This window comes from Anopheles arabiensis, chromosome X, assembly GCF_016920715.1.
Source record: "Anopheles arabiensis isolate DONGOLA chromosome X, AaraD3, whole genome shotgun sequence".
NCBI lineage: Eukaryota > Metazoa > Arthropoda > Insecta > Diptera > Culicidae > Anopheles > Anopheles arabiensis.
This window is the reverse complement of record NC_053519.1, coordinates 7,900,374-7,920,288: the sequence shown is the minus strand read 5'-3', so window position 1 is coordinate 7,920,288 and position 19,915 is coordinate 7,900,374. Positions and strand designations below refer to the sequence as shown.

The window sequence follows — 19,915 nt, the reverse complement described above, 5'->3', positions numbered from 1 at the left end:
GTTCTAAGCCCTCGTTTGAAGCTATTCTTGAGCCATCTTAATGCTGGAACTGGTCTAACGACTTAACTCGGTGCCATTCGTGGAATTGATCCCATTCCAGCGTTGATCCTTGGAATTGGAGATTTCAAACATCTAAAATTAGCAACAGTGAGCTACAAAGAGCAACACGCACGGTATAAACGTAGCAAAATGCTGCGCGTAGTGTAAACGCTGCTTCGTTTGTTATGACAAGCACCGTTTGTTGGTGCGTAAACGTCACCAGCGGAGCCCATCAGCAATCCCAACCCGCATCGGCCACGGCTCGGGTGCTGTGCCCAGGGATTTAGTTTGTTTAGTTTTAAGGAAATATGTAACTGCGCTTCGCCAACGACAACTATGGACCGGGAGCAATTGCACCGCGAGGTAAGCGCTTCGATTTGTGCCGCCTCCCCTCCGCTTCACTCGCTTAACATCAAAATGTTTGTTTGCATGGCTGGTGCTGGTTTGCTTGCTGTTTGTAGCCCAAATCCGGCAAGGCGAAGGACGGCCCGATCCGCTGCATACTGCTGAGCGAGTTCCACGTGGTGGCGGGGTCGAAAATCAGCTGCCAGGTGCCGGAGAACTTCATCACCAAGGAGGTGTTCGACTCGATTCGCACGTACATCATACCGAAGCCGCAGCTGCAACGATGCATCCTTACCATGTGAGACCACGATCCTATCCTGCGCACAATATCTGTTTGCCCCCACAATTACAGCTTTCACTTAACTTGCCCCCGTTCTTTTCTCCTTCTTTCTGTCTCCCGCAGCAACACCCTCGGTCACAAGGTGATCGGCTATCCGGTGCGCATCAATCACGTGCGCTACCAGCGGAACTTTTTCTACTTCAACCTGTGCTTCGTGTTCGACTCGTGGTCCCGGACCGTCCAGTACGAGGCGGTGGTGAAGAAGCTCGCCGAGTATCTGCTGATGATGGAGGAGGAGGGCTCGTTTCTGTCCAACGCGGAGAACAACGGCAACATCTGCAACCTGCTGTCGTGCATATTGCGCGACCTGAACCAGCGCCAGGTCGCGACGATCGTGGAGGGCGACACCACGATCTACCTCAAGATCGGGCCGCTCAAGGCGGACCCGCCGGCCGTGCAGGACCACCAGGTGCCGTTGATGTGCCGCGGGTTCGAGGACACTGACCCGGACTCGTGGGACCTGACCACGCAGCAGGTGCTGCCGTTCATCAACGGCATCAATCACGTGGCCCGCATCGCGGCCGAGGCGGACGTCGAGAATCAGCTGGTGAAGTCGTGCATCCAGAACCTGGTGTACTACGGCGTGATGCAGCTGCTGCCCCTGCTCAAGTACAGCAACGTGTACATGTGTACGCGCGAGCTGCAGAAGCTGACGCGCGACCGGGCGCTGGCGGACGAGTGCCGCCGGTACGTGCAGCTGCAGCACGCGGAAAAGGTGGACACGGTGCGGCTGCCCAGCCTGTTCAGCATACTGCAGCTGTACTCGCAGATGACGCACGGCGTCACGCTCCGCTCGCTGTGCCAGCGGCTCTGCCCGCGCGACAACAACATCGACGAGCGGAAGCTGGTGTCGTTCGGGCTGCAGCACAACCTGATCCGCTGCATCAACAAGTACCCGATCTTTACCGGCTCGATACCGACGCCCAAGCACAAGCTGTACACCGGGCTGAACAGCTTGGACGAGATCTGCTGCAAGACGGGCCTGTCGCCGAGCCGGATCGAGCAGGAGATCGACATGGACTCGAACGTGACCGTCATTTGGAAGTAAGAACGCCCGCCCCCCTCCCAGTGTGGACCCCACGCTCCTTCGCCGAGGCGCTGCGAGGCACCGTGCTGCTGGCGCGCATCGCCCCGTCGTATTCTGAATGTGTTTAATTGTTCTTTTTTCCAGGTATTTTTAAATTGTTTAGTGTTAGGTTAGGTTATCTACATACATGTCGGGCACTCCTAGGACCCAGAAAAAAGCTTCCGAAGCATCCAAAGCAACAGCAACCACCTGCTGCTGTGTAAGGTTCTGGTTCAGGTTCAAAATCGGCACCTAAGTTTTAACTCGTCAGTGTGTTAGTGTGCCTTTGTGCATGTGTGTGTGTATGTGTGTATCTGTGTGTAGCCATTATGCGTCTAGCCGCGACCAGCAATCTAGCAGCCAAGCAAAGGGAAAAATATGTTCCAACGTTTACTAGACTGAAGTTTTACAACCCACAAAACTGTCCGTTTCTATTCTATGCACACGTGTAACACGTGTACGTTCTACGGTAGCGTGCGACCTAGCAGACGAGCGTGCAGCGCAGAACGGGCGTGAGATTAGTTTGCCGGGCCGGCCCGTGCTGGGATGTCTATTGCATCCTTCAAAATAACAATAAACCATTGTTTCCATAATAGCAGCGTAGCTTTAGCACATCTGTCTATGAGGCCGGAAAAATCGGAAGCACCCGTATATTGCTGCCATTTTAACTGTCGGTATTATTTAGCTCGTTGGTTTCTCCACTCAGTTAGGCACAATGATTGGGCATGGTATGTCGCCGGAAAAAGCGCTCGAAACATGCTCAAAACTCATGATTAAAAGCAATAGAACATTATTTCGACATTTTATTAATTATTTACAATATTCAACGATGCAGCTCGTTTTGCTGCGAACAGTTATTAGATGAGATTTTTTTTGGGGTTTGATAAATATTGTGAGCATCTTCAATATCTTCATGTGCCATCAGTTTTAGGAAAATGCTGAAAACAAAAAATTTTAATTGGCGTGGGTCGTACTGTGAGCGCATACCCACACAGCAATTGTAAGTAACAATTATATGTTCAATTTTTAGGAACTCATTTTAAGCGTAAAGTTAAGTTTTAACCTCATATAGATTTATAATAAGTTTACCAATTGCGCCGAAAGGTTCTAAAATTGTGTAAATATACCGTATTTATACCTATATCCGATAGCTGTTACTATATCTATATCTATTGGTTCAAGTTCAATTTTAGCCCTGGAGCTACTTTGACTTTTTGATAATATTGAATTTTGGACTATAGGGCCATTTATGTGTGTCACAAAGTTGGTATTATACAAACTTTTTCGTGATTCCTTTATCTTTTTCGGATCATAATCGAAAATCAGCATTTTTGTTTGACTCACATAATATCGGCCCTTATGTGTGTAAATCACAGCCAGTCGTCTTGATCTGAAAATCGTTCGGGAAGCCAAATCGATTTTGATTGCCTGGAACATTCTATGATTCTAGGAATCCGATTGACTTGAAATTTGCAATATGTGTGTAAACCACAGCCATCTTTCTCTGGAATTTTTCGTAGAATTGTTTGAGCATAAATAACCTGTTTTTTAGATTTTACTTTTGCTAGCCAGCGAGGTTTTGGAGGCTTACAACTTTTGAATGCGTAATCCAATATCGATGCGAGATTTGGAAGAAAATTGAATAAACAAATGCAGTTTCTATAACTGTGCATAGATTGGTTCAACTCGCTACTGTTTTTAAGTTATAGCTCTTCAAACTTGACAGGATTTTTTTTTGGAAAAATATTACCATATGTAAAAAACATTTTTTTCTGTACTTTACAAAAATTTTACAGCAAAATTGCTCTAATAGTTTTGAGAACTGTATATAGACGTGACTAGCAAATTTTTTTTCGGATTTTTCCTATGAGCCATAAAAAAGATAAAGGAGTTTCGATTTGTACAAAAACCGTTACAACACATCTGTCATCATAATTTTATAAAATACGCAATTACTGAAAATGCAAAATCTTCATAAAATGGTCTCCATTGGTAAGTTATGTTGATTAAACATTGTAAAGAGACTGAATTTAAACATTGTGTGTGCAATTTATTTGATGTTGGTGTCTTAATGTCATAATGTAACGGTTTTTATTCAAATTGAAACTCCTTTATCGTTTTCATTACTTGTACAAAAAATCTGAAAAATACATACAAGACGTGTAATATACAGTTCTCAAAACTACTAGAGCCATTTTGCTGTAAAAAATTGTAATGTACTGACAATAATAATTTTTACATTTTGTCATTTTTTTCAAAAAATCCTGTCAACTTTGAAAAGCTGTAACTAAAAACCGGTAGCGAGTTGAAACAATCTCTGCACAGTTATGGAAACTGCATTTGTTTATTCAATTTTCTTCAAAATACTGCATCGATGTTGGATTGCGCATTCAAAAGTTATAAGCCTCCAAAGTCGCTGGCTACCTCGGGTACCCCGACTTCCTGGAAAATGTTTTTTTTCAGTTGCCAGTGACAGGGAGCCGTTAGTACAGGTAATCCCCGAGATACGCGGTGTTCTAAATTTGACAGTTCTTTAAGCAAATTCGACTAATTTGACAAATCAATTTCTGGTCGAATGTTCTATTTCTATAAAGATTGTTGAAAATTGCAATAAATAGTCAGCAATATATCAAAAGATTGATTTAATTGGCTGAAGCCAATAAACGCCATGCAAAGTAACACGAAAGTTAGGGATATTTTGGCTGCGAAAGCAGCATGCTGTGGCCATGTTTGAGGTTCCCATTAGTGGCGTATCTCGGGCGCTGCCTGTTTTGCTAATGGCAGGTCGGGAAACGTCAACGTTGCTCCGCAGAACTCCTCATCCTCATACACCTTGTTAAAGTGTACGCGAAAAATAATATAAAATAACCGGCGCAACAACAAACCAGTGGAAAAGCGGAAAATCACGGCATGCCAGGAACGATGCTTACCCGCATCCTACAGCCACAAAGCTCGGAGCGGTGTGTTCCGACCCGGCTGGCGGTCGAGAGGTTGTTTGGAGTCGCGGCCGCGGCGCACAGGCTGGCCCGAGCGTCGTTCCGTACCTTTGTGCTGCAGTGCGACATCCAACCGCTGAATCTGCCTCTCGCGGGAACGGTCGGCACCAATACCAGCAACGCCGGCCCGGTCCCGAAGGTAGGCCGTTACTGCTGGTCGCGCCGATGTGCGGTCCGCACGCATTCGCGTTGTTTACAGCGTCTCCCTCACTCCTTCCGGGCCTCTCCTTCCCTATCTCCCTCCACCCCCCCTCCCCCCCCCCCTCTCACTACTTTTCCCACCATCGACGCGCTCCATCGCGTGGAGCCGTTCACTTTTTTTTTTGCTCTCTCCCGACCCTGAGCAGCTCACAATCTCCATCTTTCTCGTTATTCATCTCGTTACATTCCCAACGTACAGTCGCCCGAGTACCGCGTGCACCGTACCGTCCCGTATCGAACCTACGCGAGTGCGTCCAATATCAAAAAGAAAAAGATGGTAAGTGTCACCGTTTGACCTCTTTGCTTTTTAGTCTGTTTTTGTGTTTTTGTATGCTACTCCCGATGCCAACAGGTGGCTGAACGAACCGTTGCAGTTTGGCTGCAAATAACTAAATTATTTCTTTTTTGTTGCCATTTTTGTGTCGCATCTCCCCTCTCCCACCCCCTCAGCTTGCTAAACTGACCGAAGCGCAGCGTACGGAGCTGCTGACCCCGCTGTTCGCCGCCGGCTGGACCATGGTGAAGGACCGGGATGCCATCTACAAGGAGTACCTGTTCGGGGACTTTAACGAAGCGTTCGGCTTCATGACACGCGTCGCACTGAAGGCGGACAAGATGGACCACCATCCGGAGTGGTTCAACGTGTACAACAAGGTGCAGGTGACGCTCGCGACCCACGACTGTGCCGGCCTGAGCGAGCGTGACGTGAAGCTGGCCCAGTTCCTCGACCAGGTTGCCACTGTTGTCAACTAAGCGGAATTGATTAGGCAGATAGGGAAAGAAAGGGAGGAAGGGGGGGGGAGCTTACGTGTTGCTAAGCAGAGGAGAGTGGATTGGCTGTTAGGAAATGGTACCCCGTTCGTCTGTTGGTTGCATTTTGATGCAAGAAAAAAAAGGGGGGAAAATCTGTGTTGGAGCAGCGGAGCGCGCACGCATATTGTAAAGCAAAAAGAAAAATGGCCTCCACGTTGGTGACAACAAGGACGGCCATGGTACCGATAATCTCGGCCGCTCAAACTTAAATGCTCCGTTTCGTTCCTTTCGTTTTTTTGTTAAATAAAAACATGAAATTCATACGAAAATCTCTCGCGGCCGTGTCGCAACACGCCACTGGTCGGCTTGCCCAATCATGTTGCCCCCTGTCGAACGATTTCATCCGAACCGGACAATCAGGAGCTTTCTATGGAAAAGCGCACGCCGCAAACGTAGTCGCAATGGGAGGACGGAGCAAAATGGTCACCGTTCGTGTGTTTGCTACAGTGCCTCGGCTAAAGATAGGCATACAATTTTGGATTTTTTTACGGAGCACACTACAGTGGTGAGAATTAATAATCAGACGGCTAGATTTACTTCAAGCTGCGGTCATATGCGGAAATAATATTCAAGAAAAAAAAAATACTATCAATTTACCTAATATACTAACCTTCCTAAATAACCTAGTACGTTTAAAGTCTTGCTCGGGCCGGTCGGAATGGTCAATGCGGTTGGAAACAATGTAGTGAATCAATTGCGAACAAGTTAGAGTGTATAGAGTTGTTCACGACTCATTAAAAAAACTCGATTTTAAAAGTTCCTTCCATAGTAAAAAAAAAACTTGTTCATACATTCCTTAAGAGTTGATCTGCTCGGCGTTTTAACGGCCAATTTGCAAGTCAGACCTCTCAAATGAAAGGCCGACAGGTCGCGGACAGTATTTTTGTACCTGCCCTGGAATGGGTACTGGCGGTCCCCGAGAAAAACGCGGTCTTTTTTTTTAAATTTGACAGTTCTTTGAGCAAATTGAACTGCTTTGACACATCAATCGTCATATGGCAAATAATTTCCCTTTTGATTGAATGTTTCAAAACCATTTCAAAAGGTTTAACACTGTTATACTCATGTATTCAACAACTTTTTCAAGCATCGTTCCGCAGTCTTGCGATTGACTCCCGCAGATTCATCAAAGTGTCCCGCGGTCTTGAGTTCTATAGGAAAACCCTGTAAAAAGATCCGCGGTTTACGAAATTTAACAGTTTATTTGTCGGGCCGGTCCGGTGGAACACTAGTCAATTCGTACAACTTAACAACATGCCCGTCATGGATTCAAGCCCCGAATGGAACGTGCCCCCATAGGACTAACTATCCTGTTAAGGCCTTATTAGACGGAGGAAAATACTGTCATTTCTCGATGTGCATTTATCTGTCAAACTAAGACTTTGGCACAAACATACCTCTCGTACGTGTAATAAGGCAAGATAATTGTTCTGTCACCTTTTACATTTATTATTTAATTTAATGATTTTGTTTGGCTTTATACGAAAGAATAATTCGTTGTTTCCCATTTTTGTTGTTTTAATTCATCATTATCAAGAAATGCAATACGCTCATACCGACATTCACAGTAGAAATCTACTCTCGAGCAAATCGGAATTGAGCATCTATCTTCCGGCATCTATCTGTCAAACCCTGTTTGAAGGATAGATTTCAAAATCGAATGACAGTATTTTCCTCCGTCTAATAAGGCCTTTATGATAATACATAGGGGACTGAAAGCCAAGCTCCCTAGTGGTACAGGCAGATCTTGACCAACAACGGGTGTTGTGCTAAAGAACAAAAAAAAATGACTAAATGGTAATTTTATTCCAAGTATTGTGTAGAATTTTTTTTTTTGCTTAAAAATGCAAATAAAAATACGCCGTTTGTCCAGGCACATCGGGAATCGATCTCGCCCGGATCATACAATAACACGGATAGTGGGTCCAAGTACGTTTTTTGTATCGCTAAATTTTTTGTTTTGTTTAATTTATATTATGTTTTGATAAAACCCAGTCAGTTTCAATGAACTTCATGTTTGTTTGATGAAAATATTGTAATATACCATACATTTTAGCATTTTTGTTTTGACCGTATGTTCTGATAACGGCTCTTTCAAATATTATCCTCAGCGCACAATGTCACCCTTGTATTGAAGTGTCATTTCTTAACAACACGGATATACGGACAGCTGAATAAAAGGTGTCCTACTGAATGAGCTGTTTTTTTTTTTTTGCAAAACAACTTATCATTACACTTTCGCGTATAGTCGAGTTGCGTGGAGGACTTGGGAGCGAACAAACCGCGTAACTTAGATACAGTATGTACCCACATTTCCAGTATTTTCGGAACCAATTGTACCGATGTGACACGTAAACAGTTAAATTTTGAATGCTATGTATCTGCGAAACCTCTTTAGTAGAGAAACGCGGAAACAGACCGTACAGTAAGAGCTAACGCAAAAATATGAAATTTGGCAATTGTTTGTCAACAAATGCTTTCCCTACTTACACATAGTCAAAAATAATCCAATAATTTAGTTTTATTTTGTTCTTCATAATGGTTGAAATAGTAAAACACATACACATAGTGAAACTCAATCGAATCGAAAACAGCCTTCCTCCAATTGTAAACGAAAACGAAAAAGAAAAAAGTTCCCCCACAGTCCCACATGGGACCAACAGTGCTCCGGATTCCCTTGCGACAAGCTTCTCAGCACGAAAACAATGCCGAAGCTGAAAAATCAACCGAACTCGTCTGACAGCTGACACACACACACATACACCCATACACACTCTGCATCCGCTATTGTTGTGTACGTGTTGGCGAGAGTGAAACGGTGTGAAAAGCCCCACAAGAGCCAGGTAAAGCAGGAGGGGGAGGCGGTGGGAACTAATGCTTGGGAGTTGGAGTTCGAGTTCAGTTTCGCCAAACAGCCGAACGTCAACACAATAACGGGAAAGTTTTTTTCCTCCACTCCGCTGGCGAAAGTGGCGTGCGTGTGTGTTTGGTTGTTGTTTGCCCCCGTGCCCGATTTGCCCATTGCCACTGAGGTGGGCTGGTGTAGCAGGTCTCGGGCCCTTAGCCTCTTCTTCGGGTAACTATCAGGTGAGTTTGTTTTTCATGCCGTCCCGTGGACGTGAAGAAGCGCGGAGGTTTGGTGAGCTACATCAGGATGACAGCCTTCGCATCCCAGCGTAACAAAAAAAAACAACAAAGAAACCATCGCTCACTCATCTATTTCACCACCGACACTCCCCGTCTCGCTCGCGCTCGCCTCAAAAACACACACCGATTGCTCTTCTTTCTATTGGTTTATTTTTGTAGGTGTTGGTGGACTAGAGCGTCGCGCGCTGCGTGCTTGTTTGTGTGTGTGTGTGTGTGTGTGTGTGGGGGGTGTCTGTGTGTGGACAACATCCCATCAGTCGCGGGACACAGGTAATCAGCGGGCGTCCGCTAGACACAGCAGGGCTGGACTTGGTTACGGACCGTTCGCGACCCATTCGCAGCTCATCATCCTCCCTGTCGCCGTCGTCGTCGTAACGCGGGGCCAGCTCTCCTTCTCTCTGACAGCTGGGTGTGACACACGATAAGGTGTCACGATACTGTCTGTGTGTGTGTGTGTGTTTTGTGTGTGTGTGTGTGTGTCAATTGCTCCACCGAGGGAGTGAAGCCACCGATCAACCTGCCCTGGTCCCGGTCCGCTGACAGCGACCGGAAATCGCTTCTGCCCACCCGGGGGGAACACCACACCACGATCAACTGTGTGACGGGCGTGTAGCGTTGTACTAGGCGGGGAGCACCATGGCACCGAACCTGAGCAAGCTGCTCGGCAACCAGAATGCCGTGGTCGGTGTGGCCGGATGTACGGCGGCCGCCTGCATCATACTGTACGGCAAGCAGATCCACAAGAATCGGTAAGCAAGGGACCGGTTTCCAAACCCTCCTGCCCCCCACCTCCCATTCCCCGGACAAGTTCAAGGTATCCGGTTCGACGCGGTCGCCCTTGCCCTTTGGTGTGGGTAGACCGGGGTGTGACCACTCTCGCTGAAGCGTGTTTTCTCTCTCTCTTTCTCTTTTTCACTGCAGCAAACAGCGACCGGAGGATGAGATACAATATTTAATCAGCGACAAGAAGGAAAAGCGCAGCCCGAAGGCCCACGTCAATGCCGTTTTCTTCAATCAGCTGCGCACGCTGTTAGGTAAGGGCCCCCCAAAAACCTCCCCCACCCGGCCGTCCGGTTTTGGGCAATCGCACCACTGGGCACGGCGCAGTCTGTTAAGGGCTTAAACAGGCGGGGAAAGGCACACACACACACACGCACACCTGCCCGGTGATGATGATGATGATATTGTTTTTGTCGTTGTTGCCAATTTCGCCCCTGCTTGATAAGACACGGTTTGATTAACGGCGGTTAGATTAAACCGGTGGGGTTGGCAAAGTCCACGCGATGGCAGAGTGCGTGCGGTCAGCGACTGTGCTTGGTGGCGACACGAAACTTTGAACCCTTCGGTGGAGCAGCAGCACCCCAGCGCCGCCGCCGCCGTATCCGTATCGATTTGATACGGTGCGCGGCCGGGTGGGTGCGATAGTGCGAGCACTCCGAACCGCAAATGAATAATGCACAGCCAATCCACGCTGGTGTGCGTGTGTGTGTGTGTGTTTGAAAAAGGGATTAATTAATGATTCCGGAATGGAACGGTCGCGAGTCGTCCAGGTCAACCTTCTCACCATCAGCCACTACCACCACCCACCGCTGCATGCAACCATTTGCATTTGAAAGCAGCATGGCCAGGTGTGTGTGTGTGCAAACCAGTGGGAAGGGGTTGGAATGTAAAGTTGTGTCTTGAAGACACTGGAAGAATCAGTGCTGAAAAATGTCATTGTCAATGTCATAACAAAATCTGACCGAAACAAATTCCATGTCAGCGTCACGTACTCAATGGTGATAATCAGAGGTGATACTCAAAACGATTGGTGTGACCAATGCATGTTTCGTGACATTTTTGCGATCATCGCTTGGTCAGTCACTAAGTCATGACTTTTTTTACAGTCATCAGTTCTGCAAAAAGGCACTGACATAGTCATCACTAATTCCGGCTGAAACAAAATCATTGTCAGCGTCACGAGCCCCTTTGTGATGATCAGAGGTGAGACTCAAACAGTTGTTGCGACCATCACATGCTTGATGACATTTTGTGCAACCAGCTCTTGGTCAGTCACTTTGTTTTCGTGTCGTGTTGATCACCGACAGAAAATGTCATGACCAAGTGAGTGATCAAGAGTTGGGTGCTAAACAAAATGTCATCAAGCAGGAGATTGGTCCACCAACAGTTTGAGTCTTACCTTTGATCATCTTAGTTGTGCACGTGATCTGATTTGAGCTTCGTTGCAGTCATGAGTGCTGGTGAGTGTAACAATGACATTTGGCAGCAATGTTCACTGCCAGAAAAATTCATGATTATGCTTGTAACGGCGTTAAACTTAGCTTGTCAGTCAGAAATATTGCGGTTGTCTCAAGCACTTCCATGTCGTGTTCGGCTTGCCATGACGCACTTTCATTGAGTATCAAACAATGAGCATGGATTTGTTCATTGTTTTCTTTGGTGAATATCTAGTGATGCTCATGACATTTTGCAGCACTGTGAAGAATGTTTGGCATGTACCATTTGCCGCCCCTCCTTTTGGAAAAGGGTACAGACGCAGGAACAACTTTTTTTTGTACACTCTTCCGTTTCGTATATGATCTTGAAGAATCATTATTTATATAAGCGAGCGCTGTAGCGCGGAATGCCTCTCCAACCCCAAAGAAGTGGGTGGGGAAGGGCGCGATTGACGCAAATGCTTCGGCAAAGCATAGAATGATTGTCATTTTTGTTTGTGTGGCTAGTTTTAGTTTTTGTTTCACGCGCTCGAGACGATGAGATGTGCTTTTTCTGACCACCGGCCACCGTTTGTGAGGAAGTGAAATTAACATTCAAAATTCAAAAATGCCCGTTGAAAACCAATTAAGGAGTGTATGAAAAAAAAGAAGATCCAGTAAAGCTGAACAAATATATATTGGATATATAAATGCACGATCGCGATGCAATCGGCGGGCGGCAATACGCATCGATGGCTTGCTAACCTTGGGCCGGTACCGCACAAGGTCATACGGCCGGTCCAGCGCACCGAACACGAATCGCCTTAGCGAGGGCCAACCAGCCAGGGACGGGGGGCCACTATACAACAAATTGCACAAATTAAGCGGTGTCGTGCGTACGTGCATTGCTCTAATTTTTCGCTTCCATTTCCCCTTTACCACCATCCCTTCCTTTCGCAGGCATCATCATACCGAAGAAATGGAGCGTCGAGAACGGTTTGCTGGTCGTGATTGCACTGTCGCTGATTGCCCGCTCGGTCAGCGACATCTGGATGATACAGAATGCGACCGCGATCGAGAGCACAATCATCACGATGAACAAGAAGCAGTTCCGGACCGCGCTGGTCAAGTACCTGTCCGCGCTGCCCGCGGTAAGTGTCGTCGTCGTCATCTAGCAGTAGGGAGAAGTGTTTCATAAACAGAGAGAGAGAGCGAGCGAGATAGATGCAGCTGAAGGGTTTAGAAGCGATTGAGCAGAGTGGTGGGAGGTGTTGGTATCGCGTCATGTCTAACGAGTTTGTATGTGTAGAGAGCGCTATGCTATTTTGCTTCTTTTTTTTTCATTCGTGTCTTACGAATCTAATCGCTAAATTCGAATTGGTCCCGGTATGGTATGTTGCTGTGTCATAGTTGGTTATCGCTCGCAAACGGGTTAAGTCGAGTCAATTGATTTTTTGGCTGTGGAATAAATGTTCGGTAGTTTTGCAATGCAACGCAACTGATACAACTGATAGTTTAGATAAGAGCGATCGATTTTTTCTATCGATTTATGTTATAGAGTCTACTACTGTAGAGAGAGTCTACTGATATTTTGAGAGCATTTAGGGAGCCCTTAGAGTAGTACATTATCTATAATTTTCGTCCTTTTTACTTACTAAGTTGTTAAAGCTCGGTAGATAGCCACGAAACAGTTTATGCAACACCTGTGATGACTTCAAATTCAAGGATTAATATTCCCCCACATGACCCAGAGATTACGGACCTTCTCAGGCACTTCGTGACAGATACTGATAAGCATATTTTGAACGTGCAGGATAGGATATGAGTATGAGTTGAACGGAAATCAAGTTAAACCAATCCAAATTGCAAATTTCGGTACCTTGTGAACACTTTCATTGAACAAACGAAGCAGTCACATTGTCAGAAGAGTGTAAAGAATCTCACTCTTATCCATTACACTGATCATTAATTTATCTCTTGCAAATAGGCAAGCTCAATATATCGTACTATCAATATCGTACTAATACTATCAATAGGTGATCGTCAGCCATCACCTTCTGACAAGTCAGTCTACAATAAATTCATGATCTTGTTTCGCGTAATGCGAAGAATTACATTGTAGAAGAACAAGCAATATAGGGTTCTTGCATGATCATATTGACGGCTTTGACGCTAACTTAAGCTTAATGTATAAACTAAAGCTTAATAGTATATTGACGGAGTACAAAAGAAGTAGTTTGGTTTTGAAGTTTAATATCAAATAGGATAAGGCTTTCATTGAAAAAGGATCCTTGAAACTGTAGATATGCCTACTGTAGCTCAGGTGCGTCCCTTAGAGCTCCCGTTGTCCAGATCCAGATATTCAATCTCGATAGTAGAATATGAGCATCAAATTCTTCGACTAACAATTTATGGACCAAACACGCAATGAGCAACCTTACGCCTCTTTTGACTAAGTGATTCTAGTCCTAATTGTAAACAGCGAGTTCTATAGCCTAGGTAGGATGAAACATTCCATAACACACAGTTTGACTAAAGTATTGAGCGGAACCTGAACATACCCACACAGAGTCTTTAGGCAAATCGTATCATTAACATCTTCGGCGGGTTTACAGATGCAACCTAGCAGCTTTAAACCTTTGCTGGTAGTGTTTTTGTCATGGAGATTGACATTTAATTTGATGCCGAAGATAATGCCCAAGTCCCGTAACCCTCATTGCTACACGTTGAACTATTTGCATCTGACAACTTCTAAGAAAGGTCAATTGTAACAGATGGCTTGCAAAGTCAAGCAGCCAGAGTGCGAAGATACATTTTTAAACAACACACACATTATCCAGCCGACATCAGGAAGGAATCTTCAGCTGTCACAGATCTTAGGAACTCCATAGGCACTCCCAAAAACCCTGAAAACCTCAACTCCGGACAACTCTGACTCCGACCGGTTCCAGAAGACTCCGCCTCCGGGCAACTCCGGACGACTTCAGACGACTCCGGACGACTCTGGAAGACTCCAGACGACTCCAACTTCGAACGATTCTGGACGAATCCAACTCCGATCGACTCCGGGCAACTCCGAACGACTTTGGACGTCTCTGGATGACGCCGGACGACTCCAAACGACTCCGATCCAGACGACTATTTCTTCGAACGACTTGGTATAGATGGCTCCAGAATTAGTAATCCACTTGCAAAGGCAGGCATGACATGTCCGATTTTGGTCAGACCTTTTTTGGAAAGCATCCATTGTTGTTTAGCACCAATAGCACACAGTCAGCAGTTCTTAAGCGATTTGTGCATCCCTCGTGTCGAATACTTTGGAGCAAGCGCGAGTTGAAGTTATACTATGATAGTTTTCTATCCGAGTTTTATCTCCTGTTTATGGCTGGAACCATCCACGATAATCTCCAAGCCGTAGGACAGATGTGTTGTGCAAGAGACAACACAAACAAAGGCGCATTTACATTCCATGCTATTGCCTTAATAATACAATATTCAGTGTTGTATGTGTAGGGATACATTATCAGTTGCAATTGAACTATTTCTGTGAGGTTGCGAACCCAACGTACTGTGAAAAAAGTCTTAAAAAAGGATGCAGAAGCGAAGTTGAATTGTACAAAATAGATTTAATGGTCTAGTTACGCACAGCTATTAATAGTTGATGACTCTTTCTCCCTCCACAGATTGCCGTGGTTAACAACGTGCTGAAATGGAGCATAGGCGAGCTGAAGCTACGCTTCCGCACCAACCTGTCGCAATACCTATACAACGAGTACCTGAAGTGCGTACGCAACCGGGCGGAAGGGAGTGTACAGTGCCGTTGATAAACAATAAACCTTTCGTTCTTTTCTGCTTCCACTTTTTCCAGAGGCTTCACCTACTACAAAATGTCCAACCTGGACAACCGGATAGCGAACGCGGACCAGCTGCTGACGACCGACATTGACAAGTTCTGCGAGAGCGTTACCGACCTGTACTCGAACATCTGCAAGCCGCTGCTCGACATCGTCATCTACGTGTACCGGCTGACGACCAACCTGGGCGGCACGACGCCCGGCATCCTGCTGCTGTATCTGTTCTTCTCCGGCGTGTTTCTCACCAACCTGCGCAAGCCGACCGGCCGGCTGACCGTGCTGGAGCAGAAGCTGGAGGGCGAGTTCCGGTACGTGAACAGCCGGTTGATCACCAACTCGGAGGAGATCGCGTTCTACAAGGGCAACAACCGGGAGAAGCTGACGATACTGGCCAGCTTCAACAAGCTCGTCGGCCACCTGCGCAAGTTCCTCGAGTTCCGCGTCGGCATGGGCATCGTGGACAACATGGTGGCGAAATGTAAGGACCCGTTTCGGTCTGTTTTGGGCTGAAGTTTTGTATTAATTGTGTGTTTTGTTTTTACTCTCAAACTTTCAAAGACATTGCAACGGTCGTTGGATTCTACGCCGTGTCGCTGCCGTTCTTCGAGAAGGACCATCCGCTGCTGACCGGCAGCCAGCAGAGCGAACGGTTGAGCGTAAGTCACAGCCCGGCATCTTTTCCTTTCTTTAGTTTAACAATTTCTCGCTCTCATGCTCTCTCTCTCTCTCCAGCGCTACTACACGTTCGGCCGCATGCTGGTGAAGCTGGCGGAGGCGATCGGGCGGCTGGTGCTGGCCGGCCGGGAGATGTCCCGGCTGGCCGGGTTCACCGCCCGCATGACCGAGCTGACGGTCGTGCTGAAGGACCTCAACTCGGGCCGGTACGAGCGCACGATGGTGAACAACTCGGCGATCGCGGACGCGGGCGACATCGGCCCGGGCCGGGGCCTGCTCAAGTTCCAGGACAATCTGATCAAGTTCGAGCACGTGCCGCTGGTGACGCCGAACGGCGACGTGCTGGTGAAGGACCTCACGTTCGAGGTCAAGTCCGGCATGAACGTGCTCGTGTGCGGCCCGAACGGGTGCGGCAAGAGCAGCCTGTTCCGCATCCTCGGCGAGCTGTGGCCGACGTGGGGCGGCAAGGTGACGAAACCGCCCGCCGGCAAGCTGTTCTACATCCCCCAGCGCCCGTACATGACGCTCGGCTCGCTGCGCGATCAGGTGAGGTGTTGGTTGTGTCCCGCTTCCGTACGTTTGAGCTTAATCTATTCCCCTCCCTTGTTCGACAGATTATCTATCCACACACGCACCAGGAGATGAAGCGGCGCGGCAAAACCGACGCGGACCTGCTCAAGTACCTCGACCTGGTGCAGCTCACCTACCTGCAGGTGCGGGAGAAGGGCCTGGACGCGATCGAGGACTGGATCGACGTGCTGTCCGGCGGCGAGAAGCAGCGGATCGCGATGGCCCGCCTGTTCTACCACAATCCGCAGTTCGCGATCCTGGACGAGTGCACGTCGGCGGTGTCGGTGGACGTCGAGGGCAGCATGTACCAGTACTGCCGGGCGGTCGGCATCACGCTCTTCACCGTGTCGCACCGGAAGTCGCTCTGGACGCACCACGATTACTACCTCAAGTTCGACGGCCACGGGGCGTACGAGTTCGGGCCGATCGAGGGCACGCAGGACCAGTTCGGCTCGTAAGCGTCGATTTGTTGGGTGTGTGTTTTGTTTTTTTACTTCGCTTTCTTCCCTTCGGCAAGTGGAGCCGGGCTGCTCGGCTTCTGCTTCTTCTATTTCCATTATTTTTTTTTTAACGCAACGTTTAGCGAGTAGCGTGTGCGATTTTTCTTTTTCTTTTAACAAAGCAGAGGGGACTTTTTATTTTCACTCTCTTTCGCTCTGTGTGCCCTCTCTGTTTTCCATCGTACAGTGAACTCGTTACGCTATTTTATAGGTACATATATTTACTTTTGTTCTCTCGCGATAATAGGTGTTTGTAAAGCTAATCTAGTAAACACGGGTGCAGGAAACCAGTTCAGTTCTTTTTGTTTTTAGTGAAATTTCATCCTTCTCCCTTTTTTTTTTTATTTTAAATTCACATACGAACACATTTTAATGCAGTTTTTCGCGTGCACAAAACAGCGTTCTGAATCCAGAAAGCTGATGATGAGGTTGGTGGGTAGGAGCTTAGCGGATTGCGGGGTTGAGGTATAGGTTGTTTTTTTACATTTGTTTTTTTACATTCGGTTGCCCGTCTGTCCCGTCTGTCTATTATCATTCCACGTGTTTTGTTGAAGGCGATGCAGATTCGTATGCAGACAAAGGCTCATGCGCTATCAGTTACCCATAATGTAGTAGTTTGCGAACCATAACAGCATGCAAAAAACACACATAGATACATACACACACACACATTGTACCGTAGTTTTCCTTCCGCTACCTTCGTCTCATTTCGGTGCTTAATTTAGTGGCGAAGAACGACACGAAAATAAAGAAATAAAGAATATACCATGGAGAAACAATAAACCAACATTGACCGATGGTTGTGTACCAACTCCGCTGGAGCGTCCAGCAAAACATCTGTCCGAAAAGGGAAGACAGTTACAAATTAGATTTAGATGTATGTATTTTTGAAATTTTTTTTCTAACGTTCAAATAATGGATTGCTTGATTACCGCTCGGACGGAATATTTTAAATCTTGAGTGGAGAATGGTAACCTGCTGTTGCAACATGGATGGATATCTGGTTAGTAACTAGCCAGAGGTCCTCTCGCGGTGGACTCAGTACTTCGATGAATTGCTCAACGGCTAGGTTAGCGAACAGCCACTAGCTTATAGTGTCCGACGGAATCGCCGCTGAACTGAAGGAATGGCAGCTAAACCGGTCAAGAATGGAGGTGCACGACTAGAAAAAAACGATATTCATCAAAGTGGCACTGAGGTGTGTGGAATAGCGAATCGATGCCTTGTGACTGGAATCTTGGTATAATCTACCCCATGTACAAGAAGGGAGATAGGTTGGAGTGCAACAACTACAGGGGTATTACGGTGTTGAATACGGCCTATAAAATATGATCCTTGAACCTTCAGGAACATCTTGTCCCGCACGTCGGAGAATCACGGAGAATCAACCACAGATGAGATCTTCATCATGCGCTAGATCTCGGAGAAAATGGTAGAATACAGATACAACACATACGATCTCATCATCGACTTCAAAGCTGCATATGATAATATAGCAAGGGTAAAATTATACAACGCTATGAGCTATTTTGGATTCCTGGACAAAACTGATAAGGCTAGTTAGAATAACAACGACCAACGTCACTTGCCGAAGGTGGATGAAAATCTCTCAGGGCCTTTTGCTACCACCAAAGGTCTGCACCAGGGGGACGTGCTTGCATGTCCTCTATTCAACTTGGCGCTAGAGAGGGCCATCCAGGACTTCGAATTATCTTATAGGCATCATAGACGTCATAGATATAGACATCATTGGTATGCGGCTCTTCTATGTAGCAGAAGCCTACCAGGCGATTGAACAGGCGGCAGCGAGCCTCAGATTGCTGATAAACGAAGCAAAGACCAAACTGATAATGACAACATCAGCGACTCTACCAACAACAATTCCAAACTTATGTAGGTGTGACGTACAGATTTCACCTATATAGGGTCAAAGGTCAGCAACGACAATAGCATAATAGCTGAGTTGCGCGCAAGGATTCTGGCTGCCAACAATGACCGGAGGACTACATCCTTAAAAATTAGTTAACCTCAGAATCAGAACCTGTTGCGACGGACGATGCTGGGACTATATAGTACCTAGGTAGTACCGGTACCCAGTCTGAGACATGGACACTGTCCAAATCTGATGAAACCCTCCTGTCCACGTGCAAGAGGAAGATGCTCGGAAGGATTCTTTTCCCTGTAGTATGTGTGGAAGGTCAATGGAGGAGCCGTTAGAACGATGCGCTATACTAGAAGTACGGCCTCATACGTTGTGCAGTAGATCAAGCTCGTCAGGCTCCAGGAAAGTCTTTTTAGGCACTCCACAAGGACGCCTACTCTCGTGGTAGGCCCAAATTGAGGTGGCAGGATGGCGCGGAGGCAACCGCCATTAAGGCCGGGATAATAATTTATAATTCGCTACTTAAATACTTTTTCCTCACATTTCAACGTACACATTTAAACAGTATCCAACCCAGTCCGTTCTAACTTCTAATCTAAAATCCTCAGGCACTTCTTTAACTACCCTTAGAATTTAAAGCACCAGTGTGGAATGTCTAAAGACAGTACTTTGTCAAACGATGTCTTCTTGCTCAAAAACAGGTTTTAAACATATCCTTAAACATCTCTTCATGTTTAAATACGTCAGAAAATGTTAATGATGAGAAGAAATAGTAAAATTGCAAGTACAGAACGGAGAGGAATAGGACACAGTGAAGAGTTTGTCATAATGTACGTTATTGCGTATTAATGACAATCTCCTAAACACAATTTTAAAACACGTGGCTAATCACTCCACTTTTAATAATCGTCCAAATTCATACATCGTGTAGTTCTTTTGATAACGAAGACCTAACTGCTCCACAAACGACCCTTTCCTTCAACTGCTGTTGCGGTTTAAAAAACATAATGGGATGAAACTGGCCATACCATATTTTTTGTCGGGGTTGTTTTTTGTTGTTGTTGTCTTAAATACACACACACACACACACACGCATAATTGCATAATTTCATCGCTCACATAGGGAATTTTATTCATCTTTCTTTCTTTTTAGTACGTGTAATATTCACATTAAAAGGAAATGTTTAGGGAAAATGCTAAAACTAAACTGTACTTTGTCGCAAAACGGACGCAAAACCGGTAGCACGCAACGAGGTAGCAGTACGAGAAGAAAAAAAAAACAAACTTTTCAC

The 19,915-nt window shown here is 46.3% G+C and overlaps 3 protein-coding genes across 4 annotated transcripts; all 3 read left to right on the top strand.

The window, feature by feature from the left end:
* Window positions 1-259: 259 nt before the first annotated feature.
* LOC120906567 (GATOR complex protein NPRL2) lies at window positions 260-2,933 on the top strand. Of its 2 annotated transcripts, XM_040318333.1 has the most exons (4): window positions 260-402; window positions 501-682; window positions 788-1,768; window positions 1,896-2,933. In XM_040318333.1, exons 1-4 carry the CDS (start codon window positions 376-378, stop codon window positions 1,903-1,905), a joined length of 1,200 nt encoding a protein of 399 aa, XP_040174267.1. In that variant the 5' UTR covers window positions 260-375; the 3' UTR covers window positions 1,906-2,933. The 2 variants fall into 2 exon arrangements, with proteins under 2 accessions (XP_040174267.1, XP_040174268.1); XM_040318334.1 differs by having other exon boundaries at window positions 788-2,933.
* Window positions 2,934-4,579: 1,646 nt separating this feature from the next.
* On the top strand, window positions 4,580-6,069 carry LOC120906642 (pterin-4-alpha-carbinolamine dehydratase). Its single transcript, XM_040318474.1, has 3 exons — window positions 4,580-4,925; window positions 5,187-5,264; window positions 5,438-6,069. Exons 1-3 carry the CDS (start codon window positions 4,701-4,703, stop codon window positions 5,738-5,740), a joined length of 606 nt encoding a protein of 201 aa, XP_040174408.1. The 5' UTR covers window positions 4,580-4,700; the 3' UTR covers window positions 5,741-6,069.
* A 2,480-nt stretch (window positions 6,070-8,549) lies between these two features.
* Window positions 8,550-17,524, top strand: LOC120905682 (ATP-binding cassette sub-family D member 3). Its single transcript, XM_040316686.1, has 9 exons — window positions 8,550-8,887; window positions 9,107-9,696; window positions 9,869-9,981; window positions 12,103-12,293; window positions 14,826-14,923; window positions 15,011-15,474; window positions 15,555-15,652; window positions 15,729-16,217; window positions 16,286-17,524. Exons 2-9 carry the CDS (start codon window positions 9,584-9,586, stop codon window positions 16,697-16,699), a joined length of 1,980 nt encoding a protein of 659 aa, XP_040172620.1. The 5' UTR covers window positions 8,550-8,887; window positions 9,107-9,583; the 3' UTR covers window positions 16,700-17,524.
* The last annotated feature ends 2,391 nt before the right edge of the window (window positions 17,525-19,915 follow it).

Bases quoted from the DNA above. Each gene is read 5' to 3' on its own strand.
- LOC120906642 (XM_040318474.1), top strand. From the start codon at position 4,701: ATGCCAGGAACGATGCTTACCCGCATCCTACAGCCACAAAGCTCGGAG. The intron at 4,926-5,186 runs GTAGGCCGTTAC...CCCAACGTACAG, and splicing joins ACGCCGGCCCGGTCCCGAAG to TCGCCCGAGTACCGCGTGCA. The intron at 5,265-5,437 runs GTAAGTGTCACC...CCACCCCCTCAG, and splicing joins ATATCAAAAAGAAAAAGATG to CTTGCTAAACTGACCGAAGC.
- LOC120905682 (XM_040316686.1), top strand. From the start codon at position 9,584: ATGGCACCGAACCTGAGCAAGCTGCTCGGCAACCAGAATGCCGTGGTC. The intron at 12,294-14,825 runs GTAAGTGTCGTC...CTCCCTCCACAG, and splicing joins ACCTGTCCGCGCTGCCCGCG to ATTGCCGTGGTTAACAACGT. The intron at 16,218-16,285 runs GTGAGGTGTTGG...CTTGTTCGACAG, and splicing joins TCGGCTCGCTGCGCGATCAG to ATTATCTATCCACACACGCA.
- LOC120906567 (XM_040318333.1), top strand. From the start codon at position 376: ATGGACCGGGAGCAATTGCACCGCGAG. The intron at 403-500 runs GTAAGCGCTTCG...TGCTGTTTGTAG, and splicing joins GGGAGCAATTGCACCGCGAG to CCCAAATCCGGCAAGGCGAA. The intron at 683-787 runs GTGAGACCACGA...TGTCTCCCGCAG, and splicing joins CAACGATGCATCCTTACCAT to CAACACCCTCGGTCACAAGG.